The 13,924-nt window shown below is 39.8% G+C and overlaps 1 protein-coding gene across 1 annotated transcript in view; it reads left to right on the plus strand.

The window, feature by feature from the left end:
- RMND5A (required for meiotic nuclear division 5 homolog A) overlaps positions 1–13,924 on the plus strand; it is a 64,627-nt gene that overhangs the window by 8,573 nt on the left and 42,130 nt on the right. Inside the window, exon 2 of the mRNA XM_028514466.2 lies at positions 7,578–7,720. Coding sequence (XP_028370267.1) covers positions 7,578–7,720 — 143 coding nt within the window. The remainder of the gene's footprint in view (positions 1–7,577; positions 7,721–13,924) is intronic.

The raw sequence follows: 13,924 nt of genomic DNA on the forward strand, positions 1-13,924 counted from the left end.
ACATCAAAATTCAGATATATAAGATTTGAAAACATCTATGAATTTTTCAGGGTTGGGGCATGGAAGTTCATTTGGTAAATTCCAAATATCCTCTCCCAGTTTGGTCTCTGATTTTTTTGTTCTATTATGTTTACTTTGTTGTCTATTGACTGTAGAAATAAAAATGTCTGGATGGATAGGAATTATGGCTTGCTTTTTAAAGCTTTTTTTAAAAATTGAGATATAGTCCACATATAAAATTCACCCTTTCCTTTTTTAAAGTATACAATTAACTAGCTTTTAGTATATTCAGAGGTGTACAGCCATAACCAGAACATTTTCATTACTCCCAAAAGAAGCCTCTTACTCATTAATAGTCACTCTCCCTCTCTACCCCCCAACCCCCAGCGCCTGGCAACTACGAATCTACTTCTGTTTGTAGATTTGCCTGTTCTGGACATTTCATATGTAGAATCACCTAATATGTGTCCTTTTGTGTATGGCTTACTTAATATAATGTTTTCAAGGCTTATCCATATTGTAGCATGTATCAGTACTTTGTTGTTTTTTTTTTATGGTTGAATAATAGTCCATTGTATGGATATGCCACATTTTGTTATTCATTAGTCATTTGGATTGTTTTCACTTTTGGGCTATTTTGAATAATATTTCATATACAAATTTGTGTGTGGACACATTTTTTCAGTTATCTTGGGTATACACCTAGGAGTGGAATTCCTGGCTCATATGTTAACTCCTTTTTTTCTTTCTGAGGAACTGTGAAAGTGTTTCTGTAGTAGCTGCATCATTTTACAATCCATCAGCAATGTATGAAGGTTCCTAAATTCTCCACATCCTTGCGAGCACTTGCTATTGTCATCCTTCTTTTTCATTATAGCTGTCCAGTGGGTCTGAAGTAGTTTCTCATTGTAGTGTTTTTTAAATATATTTTATTGACTATGCTATTACAGTTGTCCCATTTTCACCCCTTTACTCCCCTCCACCCCGCACACCCTCTCCCACCCATATTGCCCCTCTTTAGTTCATGTGCATGTGTCATACTTATAAGTTCCTTGACTTTTCCATTTTCCATACTATTCTTAACATCCCCCTGTCTATTTTCTACCTACCATCTATGCTACTTATTCTCTGTACCTTTTCCTGTTCTCTCCTCCCACTCCCCTGTTGCTAACGCTCCATGTGATCTCCCTTTCTGTGGTTCTGTTCCTGTTCTAGTTGTTTGCTTAGTTTCTTTTGGTTTTGTTTTAGGTGTGGTTGTTAATGATTGTGAGTTTGCTGTCATTTTACTATACATGTTTTTTAAAATCCTCCTTTCTTAGATAAGTCCCTTTAACATTTCATAAAATAAGGGCTTGGTGATGATGAACTCCTTGAACTTGACCTTATCTGAGAAGTGCTTTATAGGCCCTTCCATTCTAAATAAAAGCTTTGCTGGGTAGAGCAATCTTGGATGTAGGTCCTTGCCTTTCATGAGTTGGAATACTTCCTTCCAGCCCCTTCTTGCCTGTAAGGTCTCTTTTGAGAAATCGGCTGACAGTCTAATGGGAACTCCTTTGTAGGTTACTGTCTCCTTATCTCTTGCTGCTTCTAGGATTCTCTCCTTCATTTTTACCTTGGCTAATGTAATTATGATGTGCCTTGGTGTGTTCCTTCTTGGGTCCAACTTCTTAGTGACTCTCTGAGCTTCCTGGACTTCCTGGAAGTCTATTTCCTTTGCCAGATTGGGGACATTCTCCTTTATTATTTGTTCAAATAACTTTTCCACTTGTTGCTCTTCCTCTTCTCCTTCTGGTACCCCTATGATTCAGATGTTGGATTGTTTAACAATGTTCTGGAGGTTCCTACGCCTCTCCTCATTTTTTTTTGAATACTTATTTCTTCATTCTTTTCTGGTTGTATGTTTTTTTCTTCCTTCTGGTCCACTCCATTGATGTGAGACCCAGCTTTCATTCAATCACTATTGGTTCCCTGTGCATTTTCCTTCATTTCTCTTATTGTATCCTGCATTTCTTCATCTAAATTGTGACCAAAATCAACCAATTCTGTGAGCATCCTTATCACCAGTGTTTTGAACTGTGCATCTGATAGGTTAGTTAGCTATCTCTTGGTTGCTTAAAAGGATGGGTTCTGGGGCTTTGATTTGATTGTTCTTCTGTTTGAGCCATATCTCTCTCTCTCTCTTGTTTTTTTTTTTTTTTTTTGGTCTGGTTGCACCTGTTAGAGTGAGGGGTGGAGCCTTAGGTGTTCACCAAGGCAGGGCAACCCTCCTTGCTGCGCTGCGGGACTGCCTGTGGGTGAGGGGCCAGAGAAGGAACAATGCAGCTTGCCTGCTTGGCTCTAGCCCTACTTTACAATAATCTCGTGCAAGACTGGGAGTTTCTCCCACTGGGGCAACCACCATAGTCCACAGTCAGCTCTGAGTCTCAGTTTCCAGTTCAGTCAGCTCCACCTGCAAGGTCCGCCTCCTCACGGAAGCCAGCCCCACTCACATGGTCTGCCACCTTGCCACAGGTTCTCTGGTCTGTGGTCTTACCAGTCTGGTTGTTCTAATTGACTGTTTCTTCAATTCTTGGTTATTGGGGTTCCATGCAGTTTGATTTTTCTGGCACTTCTGGTTATTTATTGATTTTAGATTGGTTGTTATCTTTCTTTTGATTGTGCGAGGAAGTGAAGGGTTTCTACCTACGCCTCCTCCATCTTGGCGGGAACTCAGGTTACATTCTTTTTTAATGGCTCAGTTGTATTCTGTTGTATATATGCAGCACTTGCTTTTCATCCATCGATCTGTTGATGGACACTTGGGTTGCTTCCATATGTTGGCTATTGTATATAATGCTGCAGTAAACATGGGTGCATACATGTCTTTTTGAATTAGTGTTATGGGTTTCTTGGGATAAATACACAGAAATGAAATTACTGGGGCCGTCTTTGTCTGTTGTTAATAGCCTTTGTTTTAAAGTCTGTTTTGTCTCTTGTAAGTATTGTTACCCCAGCTTTTTTTCTCATTTTCATGAAATACCTTTTCCCCTTCCTTTCAGTCTGTGTCTTTCGATCTGACGAGAGTTTCTTGTGGATGGCATATGTAAGGGGCTTGTTTTATTATTGATTTGGCCACCCTATTTCTTTTGATTAGACCATTTAATCCATTTACTTTAAAGTAATTATTGATAGATATGTAGTTATTGCCATTCTGTAGTTCACATTTTTTATCTTTATTTTTTTTTCTTCTTAAATAAGTCCCTTTTAAACATTTCTTACAATACTGGTTTGGTGCTGATGAACTCCTTTAGCTTTTTCCTGTCTGGGAAGCTCTTTATCTGTCCTTTGATTCTAAATGATAGCTTTGCTGGGTAGAGTAAGCTTGGTTGCAGGTCCTTGTTTTTCATCAATTTGAATATTTTGTGCTGATCCCTTCTGGTCTCCAAAGCTTCTGTTGAGAAATCAGCTGACAGTTTTATGGAAAGGCAGTTTTATACAAGGGAGGTCCCATAAGACTGTCAAATGATTTCTCAACAGAAAACAACTAAACTGCTTTTTTCCCCCCTGCTGCTTTTAAATTCTCTCCTTGTCTTTAACCTTTGGCATTTTAATTATGATATGTCTTGGTGTGGGCCTCTTTGGTTTCATCTTGTTTGGGACTCACTGTACTTCTTGGGTTTGTATGTCTATTTCTTTCACCTGGTTAGGGATGTTTTCTGTCATTATTTCATCAAATGGGTGTTAAGTTTCTTGTTCTGTTTCTTCTTACTGGTACCACTATGATGTGAATGTTGATACACTTGATGTTGTCTCAGAGGCCCCTTAAATCAGTGTATCTCAACCTTTTTGGTACCAGGGATCAGTTTTGTGGAAGACAATTGTTCCACAGACTGGGAATGGGAGGTTGGTTTGCAGATGATTCAAGCACATTACATTCAAGCTCACCTCCTGGTGTGTAGCCCTCCTCCTGATAGGCCTGGACCAGTACTGGTCCACAGCCTGGAGATAGGGAGACCACTGCCTTAAGTATCCTCATTGTTTTGGATTCTTCTTCTTCCTCTCCTTCTCCCCACTCTTTTTTGCTGTTATGATTGGGTGTTTTCTGCTACCTTACTTTTAAATCTCTGATTCCATTCTCTGTTTCATCTAATTTACTGTTGATTCCCTCTAAGCTATTCTTCATTTCTGACTGCTTTTTTTTTATGTTTCCTATCTCTTTGTTGATGTTCTCACTGAAATCATCGAGCATCCTTATAACCAGTATTTTGAACACTGGTAGATTGCTTGTCTCCATTTTGTTTAGTTCTTTTCTGGAGTTTTGTTTTGTTCATTCATCTGTGACATGTTTCTTTGTCTCCTCCTTTGGCCTGCCTCCCTGTGTTTGTTTCTCTCTATTGTATTTGGTAGAGGTGCTGTCTCCCAATCTTGAAAGAGTGGCCCCTAGGGCCCCATAGCACAGCCTCCCTCATCACCTGAGCCAGGTTCTCCAGGAATATCCTTTGTGTACATTGTGTGTGCCCTGGTGCTGTAGTTGAGGCTTGATTGCTGTTGGCACCTCAATGAGGGAATTGACCCTTAGGCTGGTTGGCTGTGACTACAGCTGTTGTGCAGGGGCTGACCCTGTGGAGCATGATTTGCTTGATCAAGCCTCTGGTGCCTGCTAAGTCTTCCCTTTGAGTGTGTTGTTTGGTTGTGGTTGGGTAGTGGTTTGGCATGGTCTGACACCAGCCACCAGCTGTGGTATTTCTGGGCCTATTGGGAGGTACAGGCCAAGGTCAACTACTTGGGGCTGCCCAGCAGTGGGTACAAGGCATGCCAAGGCCAAATGCTGCTTGTTTGGGGTTTGTGAACCTCTGAAAGATGTAAGGAACATCTGCAGCATGGGCTGTGACAGAACAGACTGTTTGTATGGAAAAGCTAATGGAAGTGGCTTGAGTGGGCCATAAGGTGGGTGGAGTGGGGTCTCTGGGAATCACCATGGCAGGGTGAACAGAGTTTGCCTGGTTGATGGGGGGTCAGATAATGGCATCTGCCTGCTGGATCTGTGGGCTGTCTCAGCAAAGGAACGGTGGCCTCTGCCAGCATTTCTGTCTGGGAGAAAGCTATCCCTTCAGCTCTTGTCCTTATGTCAGACACTTCAGTTCCTCCCTGTATGCCTCTGGTGCCTTTTGAGCTATTGCCCCTGCACTGGAGCTCAGAGTGTGTGAGTCTGAGTAAGTTTGTCATGAGCCCTTTAAGAGGAATGCCTGGGACTCCCAAGATGCTCAGTCTCACTCAGCCACTATCACCACTGGTTTTCTAGCCAGAAATTATGGAGACTTACCTTCCTGGCACTGGAACCCTGGGCAGGGGAGTCTATCGTGGGGCTGGGACCCCTTGCTCCTCAGGGGGGGACATCTCTCTCCCCCTTTTTCACTGCTACATGTGGTGGTTGGATCAGCTGGTTCAGCATCTCTTACCCTCCTAACCAGTCTTGACGTGGCTTCTTCTTTATACCCTTAGTTACAGGATTTCTGTTTAGCTAGATGCCAGGCTGTTCTCATTGATTCTTGTTCTGTAGTTCAGTTGTAATATTGGTGTGGTTGTGGGAGGAGGCGAGTACAACATTTACCTATTCTGCCATGTTGACTGGAAGCCAGTAAATGTTTCTTGTAATTTAGAGCTATCCTTCTTTTCCTGTTACACCCTTACAAATGGAGGGTTTTTTTTTTATAAATGTGAATTTTCCTTACAAAAGGGTAACTTCTACTCTGTTTTCAGAGCTGCTTCTCTGTTTGCTGTTTCTCAAAGTAATCTTTATGCTAAAGAAGCATATTTGGGAACAGCTATCCTGCCACCCTTTACTTTTGAGATAACCAGAGAGCTAATTCCCTCACCTCTTTTTTTTTTTTTTTTTTTGTCTTTTTTGTCTTTAAGTCTTTGCTCAATGTCATTTTCTCAGTGAGGTCTGCCATGACCACCCATTTTAAGATTACAGTTGCTTAACCCACATATACTCCTATCTCTTTTACTCTGCTTCCCCTCCTGCCCCCTGACCAGTAGCATGTATCATTCTTTATCATACTATATAGTTGACTTATTTTGTGTATTGTTTATCTTGTTCACCAGAAAGTAAGTTTTAGGGCAGGGATTTTTGGTGGTCTTGTTTTACTGCTGTACCTATCACATAATGAGTGCTCAATAAGTGTTTGTTGAATGAACAAACATGCTACGGCTACTGTACTTTTGAGCTTGTTCTTGTTCAAATTCTTGGGCCCTATCCCAGACCTCCTGAATTAAAAACTCTGGAAATGGTATTCAACTACTCTGTTTTAACTAAGTCTCCAGGTCATTCTGATGCAAATGAATTGAAGTTTTTTTTCTTTTTTTAATTAAAGTTTAAGAACCACTGCTATATAATATTGAGCAGGATTTCAGAAGCCAGGCCTTTTTCTTACATGTGGAGCTATGTAGATGTATGAGGTAATTGACAAATAATAACTGAGTTTGTCCTCCCTCCCTCCCTTCTCATTTCCTTTTCTTGAGGAGGTAGCATAGGGAAAGAGGATATAAACTATAGTAAATTTTGGCTCATTTATCATGTGATTCAAGAAGTCCCCATGATGGCATCTTTAGTGTCCATTGAATCATTAGGAGGACAAACAGGACTCAGCATGTAGTCACACTCATGGCTAAGATTTATTACAACAAAAGGGTATAAAGCAAAATCTGCTCGGGGCAGAAGTTTATGGGGCAAGGCCCAGAGGAAACCAGGAGGAATTTCTAAGAGTCCTCTTCCATTGGAGTCACACAGGACACATTTAATTCCTCCAACATCAAATTATAACACATATTAAGTGTTTTCTACCAGAGAAGCTCATTGAGACATTGTACTCAGGATGTTTTATTGGGGACTGGTCATGTGGGCTCCATCTGCCTGGCATGTACCAAAATTCCAGACTCCCAATGAAAGCAGGAGTTTAGCATAACCTACATTGTATCAGCAGTTTAGGCACAGTGAACCATTCTTTTCAGTTAGGGTGGTGGGAACCCTCCTGGAGTCCAAGTTCCCAGATGACGGCCAAGGGTCAGCTTTGCAAGCAGGCCTTTCTAAGGATAGCAGTCTCAGGCGTGTTATGGTAACTTATTTTACACACAATGATATCCAAAGAAGTTTGTTATTTTTTTATTCTACTTCTTTATATAATATGTAAAACATTTAGACTAAATAGCTTCTCTTTAGGAAATTTCATAACAATTAAAATGCTTGAAAATGATTTGAACAGTGTAAGCAGTTTGAATAAGTGAGTTCGTTTATTGAAACATTTTCTAAACAATGCCTTGGAAGTATTATTTATAGTTTGTGCTGATTTTAGTAATTACAAAAGTGGTTTATTTCATGGTAAATTTTTCTTATTTATTCCACAAAAAAATACAATATTAAGGTAACTTTCTTAATTTTTCACTTGAAAAATGTTATGAATGTGGCCCTCGGCTTCAAATTAGACACTGATCTATTTCACCTCCATCTTTCAGTGTTCCAAAGGGCCTATTGGAAATGTGCCATCTTTGGTCTTGCTTTTTGAGTAACCAATCTTTTTCTCTTTTTTTTTTTATAGGCCAAGATACTGAGTTGTCAGGGACACTTTCACTTGTTTTGACACAGTGCTGTAAAAGAATAAAGGACACTGTTCAGAAATTGGCCTCAGATCACAAAGACATCCACAGCAGTGTTTCTCGGGTTGGAAAAGCCATTGATAAGGTATGGTGTTGAAGGAAGTTTGTGGTATTTTTAAGCATCATCCTTCATCTCTTGTCACTGCTTTGATGACGTTAGCTTTTACAAATTATGCTATTCCTTTCTATTTTTAATAACTTACACAGATCTTTTTTTTTTTTTACTATGTTATTTAAGTTACCGGTCGCAGTTATTTAAAAATCAAAAATAAAAAACTTTTTATATCCTTGTTATTTATCCATTTGTTTATATGAATATAGTTCTTAATGTCACGATGAGTAAATTCCCAAAGAAATTTTAGCCTACTATGAAGGAATTTGTTTATAGACGTAACTTTTCCTACTTCCTTGAATAATTTCCTGGCTGTGACTCTGTCTGTGTTGTGGAATGATTAAAGAAATATCCTTGCATTTGTCTCCTGTGTATCACCCTAACTTCTGTTGTCTTCCTATGTGCATGCTAATTGATTTTCTCCAGTATTGGTTTATATGGGTGGGTTGGTTGCTAGCCAGCAAGGCTGGTCATTGGTGTTGGGTGATTTTTATTATAACATCTCTTGAATTTTTGAATTAGTGGTTTACTTATAAGCAGTTGTCATTTGTAGCACTGAGTCAGTGCTAAAATTTATAGCCCTAGTAGGGCCTAAGAGAAGTGGCCTAAGGGATGATAATCCTGACCACTTCAGCCACTGTAGGGTTTGTGACTGGTTATGGACACTTTTGTTCACACACTGTAAAATTCTGGGAGAGTAGGAAGAACTTTTGGGGAGAGCTCTTTGTAGTAAAGCCATCTCCTAACTAGTTGATTAGTTTGTACACACAAGAGCACTAACTGTAATATAGAAGGAACTCATGGAATCCAGAGAATGGCTCTAACTCATGGATAAACCTGTTAGAAACTATCCTATGGAACAGTAGTGTCGAAAGGCTAAATTGAGGCAGCTTAAGTCAGAACTATATGCTCCTAAGGAAATGTCATTAACTGGTAGGTGTGGTGTGTCAGGACAGTAAGGGGCAGGGGCTCTGGGAACTGTTTGGGTAGCTGTGGCTTACAGAAGTGATAGTGACTTTTCAGAGAGCTTTGATCACTTCCATAGTGCTGAGGGCTTCGACTCAGCAAAAGAGACCAGAGAAGTGGTATTGGTGGCAGCAGTCCCATTTCTGGATCATTGGTGGCTGTTGCCAGCAAAGGCTGGAAAGGCAGTGAACATTTTCGATACAGCTTTGAGGTTGTGATGCCTGATTGGTAACTCTGAGGGAGTGAACCCAGCTTGGGAAGAGGCTTTGGCATCAGACCTTTTGGGGCTATGGCACTGCAAGTCTTCAGTTGTTATGGGAAGTGACTCTTGCTGTATACTAGCCTAAGGACATATTGGAATGGTGGTGAGGCACTGTAGAGATGATCTTTAATTACTGTGAGTGAGAAAAACCCTCAGTTTCTCTAGGGTGAAGTAACTACTGGTAGTGTTTAGGAAGCTTCAGATTTCAGTGGCTGGCAGTGCCCAAGGTGTTATAGTCTTTTTGATGGTTCAAACTCCAGAAGGTTCCTGGAGGGATTGCTTGACCACAAGGCTGCCTGCAGTTACGACAGAGGATGGGACAGCAGGACCAGAAGATGCCATGACAGTGAGAAGAGCTGAAGCCAGTCAGAAAAAATATCTTAAGAAATCCCAAAGTCTGGGAACAGGTGGGGACAGCCTCAGCAACCAGACCTCAAGTGTGTACTGGCCACCAGGATAAGAATCATTTGGGCAAATAATTTACCAACTTTGCATTCAATCACTGGTTTCCCCATTTCCTAGTTGGTGTCTGTTGTCCAGTCATACTTATCATCACGATCCTTTTTTACTCTTGTCCCCCTATCTACTGGTAACTTGTCGAGCATGTCTTCCACCTGATTTAGCAAGTCTTTACAAATGTTCATAAGGGTTTTTGCCAGGTATTTTTGGCTAATCTCTGAGACAAAGCATTTAAATGTATTTGGTACTAGAAATGGCAGTACCTCTTTGAGAAGGGATACCAAGAGAACACATAGGGAGTAACCTCAATTCTGGCTTTTTGGGTAGGGATGTGTTTAAGGTGAATGTTCCTAATTAACACATTTTAATTTACTCATTTGTCATTTGAAGACATTTATTTCATGTATTTAGAAGTTACAAGGACTTTTTCAAGTAATTTTTTTGGTAGTTTTATGTTCTTATGAAAGTTGTTTAAGTTCTAGGTGACCTAGATTCTTCTGACCCATCATATGAAACTACGTTCCTAAGTTGATACTGAGAAGTATTTGTTGAATCATAGTCCTAGGCCAAAGGAAAAAGCCTGGATCTTTTAGCCTAGTTCTCTAACATCTTTTAGTATATTCTCTCCCAATTTTTACAAATTTTTATTTATTGATTTTAGAGAGAGAGGAAAGGAGACAGAGACAAACATCAGTTTCTTGTTCCGCTTATTTATGCATCATGGGTTGATTGTTGTATGTGCCCTGACCAGGGACTCAAACCCATAACCTCTGTGTATTGGGACGATGCTCAAACCAACCGAGCTACCCAGCCAGGGCTGGTTCCAATTTGTCTTTATTGGCATCTGTTTGGACTCAGCTGTAGAGGAAGATGTTTGTCCACAAGAACTACCTAGACATTGTTCATGAGCTTCTCACAAACATGAGGAACTCTGTGTAGGCTTTTGTCATAAGAGACTCCATTAACTTATAAAGTCATGTTCTTCATCTTCTTTTTAAGTTTTGAACTGGTAAATTTGTACAAGTTTCCAGGACCACCTGCTGTAAAGGTTTGGTGGAATCTTACGGGAATTGGTGGTAAACATTCAGGATGGAGCTGAACCAGTTGTGGCATAAGCCTTTAGTTATTTTAAATCCTCACCTGAGGACCTTTTTTTTTTTTCCCATTGCTTTTAGGGAGAAAGGAAGGGAGAGGGAGAAACATTCATGTAGGAGAGAAACATTGATTAGTTGCCTCCTGTACGTTCTCAGACCAGGGATCGAACCCACAACATTTTGGTTATGGGACGATGCTCCAACCAGCTGAACTACACAGGCCAGGGCGTGACACAAACCTTTAAAAACCACAGCAGACAGACTTGAGTAATAACTGGAATGCTGTCCAGCATCCTGCGAGCACGTGTTGTAGATGAACAGTGTTCTCATCCTCCCAGGCGGACAGCCAGAGACACTGGGACTCCTCTGTGAGCTGGCATTCTGAGTAAGGAACTGCAGTAAATTTCTGACACACTGAATGAGTTTTCTCCCCTTTAGTGTTTTAATGCTTCTAGTGTTTTAAAGTTATCTAATGTTCTCTAGTTATCACTTCTCTGAAAATGTAAGCAGAAAAGAAATTTGTGGTATTAGCCAAGGTGTTTTGTGTCTTTTAATGATTATAAACATAAAATGTGGAGGATTTCTGCTTTTATATTGACTCTTTTCAGATGTCCATAGTTTTATGATCACTATTTAAAGTACATAATATTAGCTGTTGGGTTCCGTGGCAATATTTTTTTTAAAACAGTGTGTTGGTCTGTTTTTAATTTTCTCCCCTATTTTCAGAAAATTTAGAACTCTCTCCTGTTAAAGGGCATTTTATTCAGTGTTTTGTTTGTCTTTTGACTTTTTAGTTTACTTCCTAAGTAAGAAAAGTCAATGAAATGATTACCGCATTAGAGGTGCATGTGTGTGAAAATAAATGGTGCTAAGATTTTAAGGTATTTAAAATTTTTTGTGGGACCGTTGAAAGTGAGATATGTAGTACATGTTATTTAGAAGATTGTGGTGTAGTTTGACTTTTCATATATGTAGAAGAACGGAAAAAAATTCTGAGGAAACAGGGTTGGACTCTGCTTACTACAAAATAAAAGGAAGATCATTGTGCTGTTGATTAATTTAAGGTTTGTGGAGTTGGTGACTTAAATTTGACTTGGAAGAATGGGTAAGATTTAGAGCAAGAGAACAGTGAGGTGTAGTTTCTGTTGGTCTGGGAGAGGGGCTGAATGACAATTGAGAATATGCTTGAGTCCTGTTAAAAACTCGCAGGGACTTGATTAGAGTGGCTGACCCTGTCGGGAATAGAGCAAGATCAGGTTGGGGGACAGGAAATGATGGAGGGCCTAAGGATTTGATCCAAGGAGAATTAGGGGAAAAGAGATTGAATGATAAAAGCAGTTGAGGCCATCATTTACTGAGTGTTGACTATGCTCAGTATATTTATTTATATCTCATCATGCAGGTACATTATTCCCCTTTTGCATATGAGGAAACTAAGACTCAAGAGATATTAACATACCCCAGGTGTACAACTTCAAAGTGATGAATCAGGAGGTGGAAAAGATCTCAAGAATCTGTTCTTAAACACTGCTATAGTAGGAAATTAGGCCAACGCAGGGCTGGTGATGTTTTAAGGAGGAGAATAATGATTAAAAAAATTTTTAAATCACATTTCCTTAACTGATCTTTTGCCCCTAGATGGAGTACCTACACTGATGATGCAAATGCTGACTATACTGAAAAAACAAATGGAGTAATGCTATAAAAAAAGTAGTATAGAATATTTTAAGATAGTTCTGGTGAGCAGTTTGGAACTGCCTTTTATGTAGATATGACTGAGGTATGAGAGGAGAAAAAGCATACCAGAGGTCGAAAATGTCTTGAGTTTAGCCTTAAGTGGTAGGTAGTTTAGATAGACTATGTGGGTGAGGTCAGATGTTCTAGCTCTGAAGTTCTGTTATTAATGTAATGGGTAAATCCTTGTGTAGTAGAGAGATATTACTGTTAATGCAGGGGAAAGGGAATAACAAAGACAGAAAATTCACTCAGCTTAAAAAGAAAAATTGCTGAGTTCTGATATATCTGATAGATAATTTGATATATATTTTAGGTAGAATTTTTAGAATTATTTGAAAGGAATAATAAAGTTATAAAGAGACAACAGTGATTAAAAAGCTAAGAACGTTTTCACTAAAAAGAAAACATCAAACTAAGTCCCCTCCTCAGAATTACTAGTGAGTAATCCAAGAAAGTATAGTAGACAATGTGTCTAAATTTTTGCAAGGTATTTATTAAAATCTTATATATATATTTTTTTAAAGATTTTACTTATTTTTTATTTTTAGGGAGGGAAGGGAGGGAGAGGGAGAGGGAGGGAGGGAGGGAGAGAGAGAGAGAGAGAGAGAGGGAGAGAAACATCAATGTGCGGTTGCTGGGGGTCATGGCCTGCAACCCAGGAATGTACCCTGGCTGGGAATCGAACCTGGGACACTTTGGTTCCCAGCCCGCACTCAATCCACTGAGCTACGCCAGCCAGGGCTTAAAATCTTATATTTTTGTGGTCAAGATGGAAGATGTTTTTTATGGGGGTTGAATAGGACCAGCCATGTTCTCAGTAGTCAATTCACTTTGGCCAGAGTGCATGCTCTTGAGAATGGGCTTGATTCCCCCAGGCTTGGCCACAGTTATTTGTTGCAGGGAGGGTGTCTCAAGGTGCTTCTCTAGTGTCTTTCTTATTAGAGCTCTTACAGAAAGAAGGGCTGGGAATGTGTGAGCCTACAATTGATTTCAAGAGACCCTGGTTACCTGAGCCTTTCTTTAAATCCAGCTTCATTGAGCAAAAGGTACTTGTTTGTAGGAACCAAGAGTCCTGACTCCTGCAAGCAGCTAGATGCTCTCTGGGTCTCTTTGCTTGTGTTGGGTTTTCAGTGCCTGTGAAACAATATTGGTTTTGCCCTTTCAGTATCAAGAGCATTCTCAAAAGAGAAGGTGAGTTCTGCTTTCTCTGCTCTCTGTCCCATTACATCATTAGCTCTAAGCTATGGGCCTATCTTGTTCTTACTATACTTCTGCTATGAGCAGAATGAAACAACATTATTTAGTTGGTAATAGTAATTATTTGTTGAATTATAGTCTAGTCCTTAGAGGAAAGCCTGGACCTTTGCAATCAGATCTTGTATTAGGATGCAGGATCAGGGAATTCTCCTGGACCTGGAGGTGGTACAGACACATTTTTGCCTGAGGCTACAAAATGAAATAGCTGTGCTTGGTTTAGTATCCAAGTCATGTTGGGTTGAGAGGTTGGAAAAAGGATTTTACGCATATTAAGCTGTGTCAACTAATCTAGTCTGTAATTTGTATTCAAGTGATTTATGTTTTCTAAAATGAAGATTCTTTTAAATGTAGAATGGAAGATTTGGTGGCAAGACCTGCCTCTCAGAATCAGCTACTGTGTAT

This window comes from Phyllostomus discolor, chromosome 6 (assembly GCF_004126475.2).
Source record: "Phyllostomus discolor isolate MPI-MPIP mPhyDis1 chromosome 6, mPhyDis1.pri.v3, whole genome shotgun sequence".
In the NCBI taxonomy this organism is placed as follows: Eukaryota; Metazoa; Chordata; class Mammalia; order Chiroptera; family Phyllostomidae; genus Phyllostomus; species Phyllostomus discolor.